The sequence below is a fragment of the Brassica napus genome, chromosome C6 (assembly GCF_020379485.1).
Source record: "Brassica napus cultivar Da-Ae chromosome C6, Da-Ae, whole genome shotgun sequence".
Classification (NCBI taxonomy): domain Eukaryota; kingdom Viridiplantae; phylum Streptophyta; class Magnoliopsida; order Brassicales; family Brassicaceae; genus Brassica; species Brassica napus.
In genome coordinates, this window is record NC_063449.1 from 9,184,352 (window position 1) to 9,198,399 (window position 14,048).

At 37.1% G+C, this 14,048-nt stretch overlaps 2 protein-coding genes across 2 annotated transcripts; both read right to left on the bottom strand.

The window, feature by feature from the left end:
* Nucleotides 1–300: 300 nt before the first annotated feature.
* LOC106404842 (26.5 kDa heat shock protein, mitochondrial) lies at nt 301–2,209 on the bottom strand. Its single transcript, XM_013845503.3, has 2 exons — nt 1,599–2,209; nt 301–928 (listed from the first exon to the last, which is right to left on the bottom strand). The coding sequence occupies exons 1-2, from the start codon at nt 1,876–1,878 to the stop codon at nt 510–512; spliced, it is 699 nt and encodes a 232-aa protein (XP_013700957.2). The 5' UTR covers nt 1,879–2,209; the 3' UTR covers nt 301–509.
* Nucleotides 2,210–12,482: 10,273 nt separating this feature from the next.
* BNAC06G05400D lies at nt 12,483–13,512 on the bottom strand. Its single transcript, XM_013843476.3, has 2 exons — nt 12,950–13,512; nt 12,483–12,878 (listed from the first exon to the last, which is right to left on the bottom strand). The coding sequence occupies exons 1-2, from the start codon at nt 13,107–13,109 to the stop codon at nt 12,634–12,636; spliced, it is 405 nt and encodes a 134-aa protein (XP_013698930.1). The 5' UTR covers nt 13,110–13,512; the 3' UTR covers nt 12,483–12,633.
* Between the last annotated feature and the right edge of the window lie 536 nt (nt 13,513–14,048).

The window sequence follows — 14,048 nt, forward strand, 5'->3', positions numbered from 1 at the left end:
ACCCGCCATGAAGCCAATGTTTCTACTTGCTTATTAGATATGACTTGTCCTCATCTTTTAGTGGTATTCATATATGAGAAATTTGGCGACATATACGTAACAAACCAAAAAATCAACAATATAACCATAGCATTAACAAAGTTATGATATTTATGAAATATATATAATTAATATATGTTGTTGCGTGTGTCATACAAACACTCACGCACTACGAAGAACTTCAATATCTATTTACAGGGTAAAAAGACAACTCCCAAATCCTGACTAAATTCTTAATTGATTGGCGTCCTATGAATAATATACACCAAAATGACCCTTCATATATCCTCTTGATCAACTGTTCATACACTTGGGAGATAGATTACATTATCTTTTGAAAACTTCGTCTACCAAATCAGAAATAGTTTATTATAATCACACACAACAAACACATATAGGGATACAACATTCTGTCATTTATTCCTTATTCCATCGAAACAGCAAAATCACATAGACCACACCATGTCACTCTACTCAACAGTAATCTCCTGAACATCCTTCTTTGGCTTCTCCATCCTAGGAATCACAACATTAAGCACACCGTTCTTGAGTTCCGCCTTGATTTCCTCAACCTTAGCATCATCAGGCAGAGACAAGCTCGTGTTGTAGTAACCATAACTCCTTGAAGACCAGTGCTCGTCTTCTTCAGGTGATCCTTCTTCTTCCTCGGCCTTGTGTTCTCCTTTAATCATCAGGATTCCATTATCTACCGTGATCTTCACGTCATCTTTGGTTAGCCCTGGAACCTCGTACCTCAGCTTGTAACAGTCGTCTTGCTCCTTCACTTGACCCATTAGTTGAGATGGTCTAATGTCGAAATTATCGAAGATCCTGTTTATGTTCTCCGTTGCTTGCATTAGAGCATTTCCTAGACTCGGAGGAAAGAACCCTGTTTCGTTACAGCGGAATCAATTAGTCGCAAGATTCATCTGATCTAATGCAACACATATAGCATAACGCAGAGTTTTCTGTTAAAAAATAGAAGTAATATATGCTACACCTGAGTCGTTACAACTAATGTGAAAATAGACAAAAATAAAAGATAGAAATGTAACAACCATGATAAATGGGGGTTTCTATGATAGGTTTCTTAGCGGAATATAAAATTCGTCTCTTAATTTTTAACTAAAAAAACTAAGAACCGGCTCTTAAATATTTAAGAGACGGTTCTTAGCTTTTTCAGTTAAAAGTTAAGAGATGAGTTAGCCGGCTCTTAAATATTTTAGAGCCAGTTCTTAGTTTTTTTAGTTAAAAGTTAAGAAATGATTTCTTATATTCCGTTAAGAATCACATCATAAACATCCCCATTAATTATGCTCTTTCAATAGAGACTAAAAACACACTGAAATATCCAAAACAAATTTTAATTTTTCCAGAAAGACGATAAATACCGAAACCAAATTTTCACATTTAAATTTTTTTTTTTGAGCAACAATTCACATTTAAATTTAACACATTATTTTACGGTGTTTGTTTGTATATTCAAAGTTTATGGTTTACTTTTAGTTTAAAAACTCATGTTTCTTATTATTTCATTGATAATATAAATACTATCATACCATTTAGTGCGGGTGCAAAATAGTCATGATCGTCGGTGTTACGCCATAAACTTTTCCGACCACGTCTCCTGGGGAAAATCCGTCTAGGGGACTTCTTCTCAGACACACTGACTTCTGTACTCTTCTTTTCCTCTTGTTCGCCACTCGAACTAGCCATGAATCTATTAAGTTTACTCTGGCTATGTCGGTTCCCGACCAAACATTTTTCACCACTTGGACACATGAAGGTAGAAGACAACTTTTGTTGAAGGTTTCTCAAAGCCAAACGAGCCAAAGCCATTTCTATAAGCAGATAAATCTCCTTGATTCTGTTTTCTTGTTCTGAATTTGAAGGAAAAATCCAAGACTTGGTGGGTTTATAAAGATGGGTCTTCACTTTATTGTAAGATTTATGAGATGTGTGTGTGAGAAGTTTCTAAGAGTTTCTAGTTTTGATTTGGAAACCTAAAACAGGGCAGCTTCTTGTTTCTTCTACAACCTTTTTCTGGATAATCACAAGATTCTTTTCTTTTTGATATTTTATTTTTGCAAAAAGTGGAATTAGTCAATTAAGACGAATTGCTGAACAAAGAAAAACATGAGACAAGACCAACCGTCTTTACTCTTGAGCTAGCAGTTCCTAGAAAGATCGAAAATCTTTTAATTTATTCTTGATTTTTCCTTCTCTTTCAACCAAATTAACATCACGAAACGAACTAGATTTGCGAATATTTTTTTCAAGAACGTACATTTTTCGATTTCCAAATAATCCAATCACTAATTTATCTCTGCGATGTTCCGTTTACAGTTGAGTTGTAAATTTCCTGGAGAGGAAAAACTGTAAACAAACATTTTTAGGCCTGTTTGTTTATGATATTAAATGTTGTATCTAAATGTAAAATTTCAAAACATATAAAAACCTAAAAATATAAAGTTTAGATACAACATTTGTATCTTAAAATTTAGAAAGATTAAAATATCATTCAATGCAATATAAAAATAACAAATTTATATTAATAATAATTAATATTAAATATATATTTTAAACCGTAAAATTATGTATTTCGTCAAAAATGTAAAATTTGATGTTTTCCAAAAACCGTAAAATCTTTTCTGTTGACAAGAATCACAAATTATGTTTTCCATTATATTATAACTATAAAATTAAGTTTTTTTAATCAGATCTGTAAAATTAAATTTTTCTCAAAACTAAAAGTTGAATGTTTTTTCTTTGCCAAAATCGTAAAATTGAATTTTTTTATTAAAACAGTAAAATTTTGTTTCTACTAAAATTGCAAGATCATTTTTTTACCAATAAAATAATTATTTTTTTGTTAAAACGGTAAAATCGGATTTTTCGCCAAAATCGTAAATTAATTTTCATAATTATTTAAATATAATATTTTTTTACAAATAAAATTTAAATTTTCTGTTCAATTTTAATAATTAAGTCATTTAAATAAATTGTTGATCAAAAAAAAAGTCATTTAAATTACATAAATCATTTTGATAGTTATTTAAATTTATAGCATTAAAATACTATTATAAAATAAAATGAACAATTTAATATTAGATAATATATTTAGATTCAAATAGAAAATATAAAAATGAACACATTTAGATGTAATTAGTATCCAGATGTTATATTTAAATGTTGCAACAAAATACAAAAACAAAAAAAGACTTGGTGAAAGCAAAAATTCTTATAATTAACAAATGATGTTGGTATGCTGCGACATGTACGCAAATGACAAACCGATGATTCTCTAGCCTTTTTTTTTTTTTTTGAAACATCACACACTAGAGGCTTCTCCTTTTTTTTTTTGGTATAAATGTAAAAGGCTTCTCCTTTTTTTCATAGTTGCCGTTTTCTTTAGTATTATAAGGCCTTCGGTTTATATATCAATCCCAAACAAACCGGATGAAATGAGAGTCGTCGGATCACACTTCTCGAATCAAGTATACAACGTACGTATAGGACCGGCAACGACCTAGAAAGCCATGTGTCCAGAGTATTGTCGAACGATTTGCTTTTGGACCGACCTTATCCATCTTTGGACCGTTGTCGGTGCCAAAAACCAAAGAAAAAATAAATACAGACTTGAAAAAGCTGAAGGGACGTAGACAGACGTATGTTAGGTAACGGTTAGTGGGTAAACTTCCGGGGAGAAATATGACAAATAAATTAGTTTTTAAAAACTATTGATTTTGTGGTATTGATTGCATGCAAAAAGCAATAACTAGTTTTATACTTTTATATATTTAAGTAAAATAGTTAACATGAACAAAGAACTAGTAACACGAAAGCTCTCAAAAAGGCAATAAAAAAAAGCTTCTCTCTCTTTTCCGTTCTCTCACTTCGATCTTTCACGGAGAAGAGATGTGATGAAGCTTTTTGGTTATCGCCGGTTGGTTTCCGGCGCTTTTCAACCGGATTCGGGTTTATCCGACCGGTTCCTGCTTCCGGAGTCGCACTTTTCCTTTAGTGGTCTGCCGGCTTTGCCTCCGGCGTCTTTGCACTCATCTCTGGTGATGGACGTCCGGCTTTGGTCTCTGCGTCACACCTCGTCGGTGTTGACGGCGGCTTTTCACCGGGTTTTCCCGGTTCTGTTTCAGTCTACGGCTCTTGTGGCTTCTTCTTCCGATTGACTCTCTTTCAATTCCTCTGTCTGATCCTTTGACTTTCCTTCCTCGTCGGAGGTAGTTTCATCTTCGCGCTTTCTCCTATCATTAAAGATGACCGTGTTGCATCTCGGAAAATAGATAGTGGATTGATCGATTGAAGATGATTGATTCTTCTCCGAGCCGTGGATCTGCAAAGCGTCTAGGAATCAACGAAGACTGCCTAGCGTGGCGGTTCTTCTCCGTTAAAGCTCCGCCGACGGTGGAGTTCATCCTACCGCTTCGTTTTCGCCGGTGGAAGTGGGCTCAGCGTCTTCTTGACGCGTGTACATTGGGTGTTCGGCATCCGGACACGTGGTGGTCATGCTGGCTTGCTTTCCTCTACGGGTTTCCTCTTGTGGGCTGTAGGCCCAAAGAGTTTTTGTATAGTTGGCCCGTTCTTTGGGCTTTTGCTTATGTACGTTGGGCTCGATCCAGTTGGACCGGGTTCTTTTAATAAAAGTTTAGATGAAAAAAAAAAAGAACTAGTAACACGAAAGGCATACTTTTTGGTGGACCATCACGTGGTTTCGGTTCTACCAGCAAATGTTGCGATCTAAACAACCGGTTTGCTTTTGTTATAGTGGCTCACTATGGTCTGTTCCGGTTCACCAAATCCTACATGTGCTGACTGAGTTTAAGGTAACCAAAATGGATTTTGGTCAAAATCACATGGGTTATCCGTCGAAGACCTAATAATCATTTTTGTATGGTAACGTTGTAACTGTAGACAAGAAAGACAAAGCACAAATGGCTTGGAAACAGAAGGTGAAACCAGTTTCAAAAACATCATATTCTGTTTCTGAAACGGAGCAAAAGGAAGATTCAATTGAATGTGGAATGAGCTTCGAGTTGTTAAAGGCTGAGACAAGCTTTACTAAAATGGGCTCAGAAGAATCAAACCAGAAGCCCATTCAAAAACAAAAACATTCAACAGCTACAATCTGTCAAACTGAAAACAAAGAAAGAGACAAAAGAGGTGGTCCTGCAACGTACGGAACAAAGCAACCAATAGCGTTACAGAACAGATTCCAGCTGCTAGGATCCAATGAAGATGTGAAGACCTAATGGACAGCAAGGCGCAACACTAGGGTTTCAAGATTACATTATAAATAGACATCTCAAGTTGTAAAAGAACCTTAAGCAAGAAATAAGAATGAAAAGCTTCAAACTTGTTCTATTTAGTCTATCTCAGTTTTGCTTTCATGGTATCAGAGCACCAGGGAGTAGATCTTGGTGTCTCTATGCTTCTTTTCAACTTCTCACAAGCTCCAAACTTCTTATATCACTAAAGTTCCAAACTTTTCATCTGTCTTCTGCTACTGAAAAAAGGGGTCATTCATGTCTGTTGTGTCTAGAGTAACACTTCCTTGCTCACGACATCTATCTGCAGTAGAAGAGAAGCACCAGACTGGGTTACAGATCTGCTTTGCAAGAGTTATGAAGAACCTTGGTCACGTTAGAGAAAACTATGGCAATGCCGGAGACTATGGTCGCTCGTCCCTGAAGATGTGAAGGGAAAATCAACAAAGGAATAGCTTCCGTTGATGGAGGTGACATAGCACGGGTTCTGCAAGGCGTCAAAGGCTGAAGGTTTCAACTTCAAGAGATCACTGTCTAAACCTCAAGCCTCTCCTCACGGTAATTGCTTTCTCGTCTTACAAAAAAAAGAGCTTGTCGATTGATATATCAAGAAGAACAGGTTTGTTGGTCATTGTCTGATTGGTGCTTTGTAGCTGGTTTTATCTACGTGATTGGGATGGCGTTGCTTAGTCTTGGTTTCGGTCTGAACAGAAATAAGTTAGTACAAGTCTCTGGTTTTACCGAGTGCACACAAGGTGCTCGCTGAAATCTCAAAGAGAAAGTCTGATTGTTTAGAAGCAGAGTTTTGATGGTATATTGATGGGAATCAGAGAGTTAATAGGATGGTTTAGTAAGTGTGGAAAGAGAGTTTTGCTTCTTCATGAGACATAGTAAGGAATAGGTTAAGTAAGCCTAGAGTCATAGTGAGACAAAAAGGTCACAATTATACCTCTGAGTGAGATCCACTAAGTTCTCCAAGTTCAAAAGAAACCTCTCAGTGAAACCATGTGATACTCTCCAAGTATAGCCCTGAATAGATCTCACACTTAGTTTGTTTTCCATGAAGAAGAAGAGTCATTTGCCTACATCAATAGCATCCTACTTCATCTACGTATGCTCATTCCAAGCCATCATTATTTGCATTCAAACTCAGTCTCTTCGCTTTCACCCGATGCTAAATTTACGGGGCATTATTAGAGAACAAGCCTAAGTCAGGCCCAAGACCCATTTATGTTAGGGTTTCCAGCAATCTAGACTCTTATATATATGTTGTTATGAACTCTTGTGTAAGAAACTTTGGTTGCCATAGTTACAGCAACATTAAACCCTTTTTATGATATTGATCAATCTTGTTAGCTCTTGGTGACAACTCTCAAGCTTCCTTTCTTTAGTTTCTTTATCATTCAATAAAGCTCTATGAGCTATTAGTCTTTCAATAAGCTCTTTATAGCATAAATCTATTTTATCTTCAAATGTTATCAAGTATTAGAGAACAAACCCAAGTCAGGCCCAAGACCCATTTATGTTAGGGTTTCCAGCAATCTAGACTCTTATATATGTTGTTATGAACTCTTGTGTAAGCAACTTTGGTTGCCATAGTTACAGCCACATTAAACCCTTTTATGATATCAATCAATCTTGCTAGCTCTTGGTGACAACTCTCAAGCTTCCTTTCTTTAGTTTCTTTGTCATTCAATAAAGCTCTATGAGCTATTAGTCTTTCAATAAGCTCTTTAGAGCATAAATCTATTTTATCTTCAAATGTTATCATGGTATAAGAGCGCAGCTTGTAGATCTGGGTTCCTTCTTTCTCTTTGAGCTATGGACGGCTTAGATCTCTACTCTCAGCCTAAACTCAACATCTCAAACTGTTTTACTATCAATCTCACCGAACGCAACTATATTCAGTGGAAGCGTCAGTTTGAGTCATTCTTGTCCGGTGTTGGTCTTCTTGGATTTGTTAATGGAGCCTCTCCTGAGCCGATAGCCACTATACATGTACCCAGACCATCAACAATGGGTCAGATCTGATCAGATAGTACAAGCGTGGTTGGTTGGTTCTCTCTCTGAAGACATCCTCGGTATTGTTCTAGGAGCTCACGCTGCTCTGGAGGTTTGGATCTCTCTTAGAAATCACTTCAACAGAGTGTCTTCTTCACGCCTTTTTGAACTTCAACGTCGACTTCAAACGGTCACCAAAGCCAACAAGACTATGAGTGATTATCTAAAAGAAATCAAAGACTTATGTGATCAACTTCACTCAGTGGGTAGTCCTGTCACAGAAAAAATGAAGGTCTTTGCAACTCTACAGGGTCTAGGGCGTGAATATGAGCCAATCAAGACCAGTATTGAAGGAGCAATGGACTCTCCAACTGCTCCATCTTTTGAAGACACAGTCCCGCGTCTCACATGGTTTGAGGATCGTCTCAAGTCATATGAAGTTTCTCAGATCATGTGGCAACAAATGATCAACCTTTTACTCAAAATCCATACTATTCACAGCAGATGCCTCACTTCAATCAGTACCGTGGTAGAGGGGGCAACAGTGGAAGATTTGGTTATGGCAGAGGCATAGGATACTCTACAAGGGGTCGTGGTTTTCATCAACAAGTCTCTTTAAACAACAACTCATCTCCTGGAGACTCCTCAACTCAACCTACTTGTCAAATTTATGGTCGCTTTGGACATAATGCAATGAAGTGCTACAGACGTTTTGACATCTCTTACCAAAGTGATGATCTACCTACTGCTATGGCGGCATTGCAGGTTTCAAATGATCCTCCAGCCTCTGGTCAATCCTACAACGGTACAGAGTGGTATCCTGATACAGCTGCATATGCGCATGTTACCAGCTCACAACAAAACCTTCAGACAGCTCAACCTTATCAGGGTCGTGATTCTGAGATGGTAGCTGATGGAAACTTTCTCCCAATAACTCACATCGGGTCTACACCATTACAAACTACATCAGGTATTCTATCACTTAAAGATGTTTTAGCTTGTCCAAACATTGCAAAATCTTTGCTCTCAGTTTCAAAGCTAACTATAGATTAACCATGTGAGTTCACCTTTGATTGTGATGGTGTGTATGTTAAAGACAAGCTCACCAAGCAAATCCTGACTCAAGGAAGTAGACTTAAAGATTTGTATGTTTTGGAAAACTTAACTTTCTTTTCTTTTTATACGGCAAGGCAAGTAGCTGCTAGTGCTGAAGTATGGCATAGAAGATTAGGTCATCCAAGTGTTGAGATCCTTCAAACTCTATCTAGAAGACAAGCTATAAGCATCAATAAAAGTATGTCCAAGATTTGTGATTCATGTCAACTTGGCAAAAGTTCTAAATTACCCTTTTCTAGTTCTGTTTATGTGTCTAGTAGACCCTTAGAGAGGATTCACTGTGATCTCTGGGGTTCATCTCCTATTATGTTATCTTCGTTGACAATTTCTCTCGATATAGTTGGTTTTATCCTCTGAGACAGAAGTCGGATTTCCTGCAAATATTCATCTTACGGCAAAACTTGGTTGAGAAACAACTAGTCAAGAAGATACTTATGTTTCAATGTGATGGGGGAGGGGAGTTTACGAGTAACAACTTTGTTGCTCACCTTTCCAATCACGGCATCAAACAGATGATTTATTGCTCGCACACGCCTCAACAAAATGGCATTGTGGAAAGAAAACACAGACACATTACAGAGCTTGGACTATCTATGATGTTTGATGGGAGAGTTCCTCAGAAATATTGGGTCGAAGCCTTCTTCACTTCATGCTTCCTTGGCAATCTTCTACCATCTTCAAAGCTCACTGACAACAAGAGCCCCTATGAAGCCTTATTCAACAGAAGACCATAATACTCAGCCCTTAGGATCTTTGGCAGTGCTTGCTATCCATCACTCAGACATTATGCTTCCAACAAGCTTGATCCTAAATCTCTTCAATGTGTTTTTCTGGGTTATAATGAGAAATATAAGGGATACAGATGCCTTCATCCCCCAGCAGGTAAGATATACATCAACAGACACGTTCTGTTTGATGAACAAATATATCCTTTCGCCTCTACATATTCTCACATTCATCAGCTTCATACAACTCCTCTGATCCAGGCTTGGCAGCAAGGTTTCTTGTATTCCAAGACCGCTCCAGAACCTCAAGACTCAAATCAATCAGAGAATACTTCAGCATCATATCAGAGTGAATCTCCTCTTAGAGTTACTCCTCTGCAAACCAGACCACAACACAGCTCACCGTCAGTTGTAGTTCCTCTTATAGAGCGCAATGTCTCAGAAGACACAGCAACGGGTGAAACCAGTAACTCCTCTCAGTCTTCTGCCTCTCAAAACAAAGAAACAGCTTCTAGTTATCCTTCTTCTATTCAATTTGGCACTTTGCCATCTAGTGGAGTTCCTAATATTCTAGACGAACTCTCCTCTTCTTCAGACTCAAGAACAGTAGAAAATATCACCAGCTCAGATCATTCTCTACAGCCGTCCACAACAAACAAAGCCCCCTGCAATGGCATCTCCTATCAAGAGAATAACCATGTGACTGTTGTAGCAACTCAGTCTCAACATCCCATGATCACGCGATCTAAAGTGGGAACAGTTAAACCAAATCCTTGTTATGTTCTCTTCACTGTCACTTCAACTCCAACTGAACCGCGAACTGTGACTGAGGCGCTTAAACATCCCGGATGGAATGGAGCAATGACAAAAGAGATGGTGTCTTTTGATGAAACATACACCGTCACACTTGTGCCTTATCAACCTGATATGCACATTCTTGGGTGTAGATCTTCAGGGTTAAACTAAATGTTGATAGAACGGTTAAATGTCTTCGATCTCGTCTGGTGGTGAAAGGTTATGATCAAGAAGAAGGAATAGACTACCTGGATACATATAGTCCTGTGGTCAAATCACCAACGATCAGAGCAGTTCTTCATCTTGCAACAATGAATAATTGGTATATAAGAAAACTTGATGTGAAGCATGCTTTTCTATTTGGAGACATGACTGAAATAGTTTATATGCATCAACCTCCAGGCTTTATAAATCAAGAGAAACCGGGTTATGTTTGCAAGTTGAACAAAGCTATTTATGGATTGAAGCAGGCTCCAAGGGCATGGTTCAACAGGTTCAGTGATTTCTTGTTGGAATTTGGTTTTGTCTGCAGCATAAGAGAACCTTCCCTGTTCATCTACAAGAAAAATGGAGACATCATTCTGCTTCTTCTCTACATCGATGACATTGCTTTAACTGGAAGCAACAACTCTCTCATCAACAAGCTTCTTGAAACTCTGAATAAGGAGTTCAAAATGAAGGACTTGGGACGTTTTCATTACTTTCTAGGCTTGCAGGTTCAATTTCATTCGACTGGATTGTTCTTAAACCAGGAGAAAGATGCTGAGGACTTGCTTTACATTGCTGGCATGTCAGGCCGCACTCCAGTCTCTACTCCTTTACCGCAACAACTAAATAGAGTTCCTGATGAATCAACATTGTTTCCGCAACCAACTTATTTTAGAAGCCTTGCAGGTAAGCTTCAGTACTTGACTCTAACAAGACCAGATTTTCTATTTGCAGTCAATTATATTTGTCAAAAGATGCATGCCCCAACAGAGACAAAATTTCATCTACTGAAGCGTGTGTTGAGGTATCTCAGAGGGACAACACATCTTGGATTATTGTTTCATTCTAACACCAATTCCACTGTCAAAGCCTATAGTGATAGTGATTGGGTAAGATGTCAGGACACAAGAAGGTCGACTGGTGGATTTTTCACACTCTTGGGTTCAAAATTAATCTCCTGGTCAGAACAAAAGCAATAATCAGTGTCCAGAAGCTCAACCGAAGCTGAATATAGAACTTTGTCGGATACTGCAGCTGAAATAGTTTGGCTCTCCAATCTCTTGACTGAAATTGGCATACCTCAAGACTCTCCACCTGAGATATTCTGTGACAACCTATCAGCTGTTTATCTGTCTGCTACACCAGCTATGCACAAGAAGTCTTAAACATTTTGAAGTGAATTTTCACTTTGTGAGGGAGAAAGTGGCATTGCGCAAACTGATAGTACATCACATCCCGGGAGTTCATCAACTGGCCGACATATTTACTAAGTCTTTACCAACTCAAAGCTTTCAGGACCTACAGTTCAAACTTGGTGTGGTCGCTTCTCCCACACAAAGTTTGAGGGGGCGTGTAGATAAGAAAGACAAAGCACAAATGGCTTGGAAACAGAAAGTGAAACCAGTTTCAGAAACATCATGTTCTGTTTCTGAAACAGAGCAAAAGGAAGATTCAGTTGAATGTGGAATGGGTTTCGAGTTGTTAAAGGCTGAGACAAGCTTTACTAAGATGAGTTCAGAAGAACCAAACCAAAATCCCATTCAAGGACAAGAACATTCAACGGCTACAATCTGTCAAACTGAAACCAAAGAAAGAGACAAAAGAGGTGGTCCTGCAACGTACGGAACAAAGCAACCAATAGCGTTACAGAACATATTCCAGCTGCTAGGATCTAATGAAGATGTGAAGACCTAATGGACAGCAAGGCGCAACACTAGAGTTTCAAGATTACATTATAAATAGACATCTCAAGTTGTAAAAGAACCTTAAGCAAGAAATAAGAATGAAAAGCTTGAAACTTGTTCTGTTTTAGTCTATCTGAGTTTTGCTTTCAGTAACTAATGTTATGCTAACGAGCTAAAGAGTAAAGGACTCCTAGCAAAAATAAAAAGAGTAAAGGAGGGTTTATACGACTGATAATGTATGTATGTCGAGTCGTTGGTCGAATATCCGGAATATTCATTCTTCACTGTAGTTCACTTTACGCAAAAGATTGAGGTAATATAATACCAATGTAAATGAATTGTGTAAATCTAACCTCTTTTAACAATTTTCACGACATATAACAGTTTTCGTCTGGAAAATGTTTATGTTTCAACTTGTAAAAATATTTCAATATTAATGATAGTTCCACAAACATAAGATTCAGATCTGACAACATATAATAACAACATATTAATGAAATGTTGATTTAATCGCTAAATTTTTAATTTTTAATATATTATTTAACACATTATTGATTTTTTTAAATAAATTATTATACTTCTCAAAATTTCAAAATTATTGTTTAGCTTTTACCATTTCCTTGTTGCTAAAAAAGTAAAAAACTCTGTTTTACATATCAATCATTTACACAGATTTTCTAGAAGAAATGTACATACAGAGAACCCAGAAAAGCTAATTAGGAAAAAGTTATCCACATAAAATTTTTATTTCTTTTTTTACGTCAAAAGAAGAAATAGCAAAAGTTAATAGGAGCACTGAACTCGATGATCTCTGTCTCTAAGAATCCCATTGTACAGAGCAATCCGGTTAGCAGGCATGTTGTTTCTACAAACTGAACCGGTCTTATCCGGTTTAATCACCGGTTCCGGTACGTTTCTCCGTAGACTTTCCCTCTTTCTACGATACTCTTCACCGTTCCCTTTAGGTTCTTTCACATTCTCTGCAAATTTCACCTTCTTATTCTTCTTCCTCTGTTTCTTTTTTTCCTCTGTATCAATGAACAAGAAACTTAGAAACTTTTTTCTGGCCGGAGGATGGTCAGAAAAGACAAAAACGTACCTGAACAAAGACATGGTCGGAGGATATGTTGATCCTGGATGTCTGATGGTTGATTATTACCACATAATTGGCGGGAAATGGTAAGAAACAGAGCGGTGCTTGAGAAAACCATGGCGGTTGCGATCACGACGCCATGAGAGCAGCTCAGTATGCAAGTCATGTGGATCAGAGAAGAGATTCTTCGCTCAAGATTCAGATGAAAAGAAACAACTTGATGAAGAAACAGAGAGAGATAAGAGAGGTTGTTGATCAGAATTGAGTTTAATAGGAGGGCATGTGTGTGCTTGCAGAGAGATTGGTCGTACGAACAACGTTACGCAACAAGTACTGCTTGTGGTTGAACGGTGAGGGATATCCTCTCTAAAGCAGGAAAAAAAAGATTGGAGTTTATTTAGAAGTGGGTTTGAAAGAAATTGTGGGAAAAAGTTCTGACAATAATCATATGTTTGGAGTTTCTTTGTGTGCTGTCTTCTTTTTATCTTCTGTTGGAGAGAGAGAGTGGTGTTTGGTTCTATTAGTCACAGGCTCAAAAATCAAGTGGAAATGATAAAATCTTCTATCATAATAAAAATCTTCATTGTCTTTAGTTTCTGACCATATGTATAACTAGATTCACTGTATGGACTTATGTATAAGAGGTATAAGATAAATATATTTATAAGTTAAATTATCAAACTTATCTTCTGTTGTTAACCTATGTACACATAATTATTAAAATCTATAAAGATTTAATTATAAAGCTATTATTTACATATTAAATACCACATCTTGGTGCACTACATTTTTGTTTCTATTTTATAAAGAACTTGGCCACACATCCAATACATTAAAACTTTATGGACGTTGCTTTCCTTGTATCAGTTAAATGATTTTTTGTCTGTCATCCTTAGTTTGATAAGTTTTTTTTCTATTACTAAAAAATATTACAGTGTTCAGTTTTCTGTCTTTGTCCCTTCTTTTCACATTTTTGTCAAAAAGTTTGTCATTAAATTATAGATTAGTTTCTGGCTAGCTTACTCTCTAAACCAATGAGTAAATCAGTGAAAAGGAATCCAAAGTGGATATATGTTATTGTTAGGTTATGTTTCACAAGTATTAA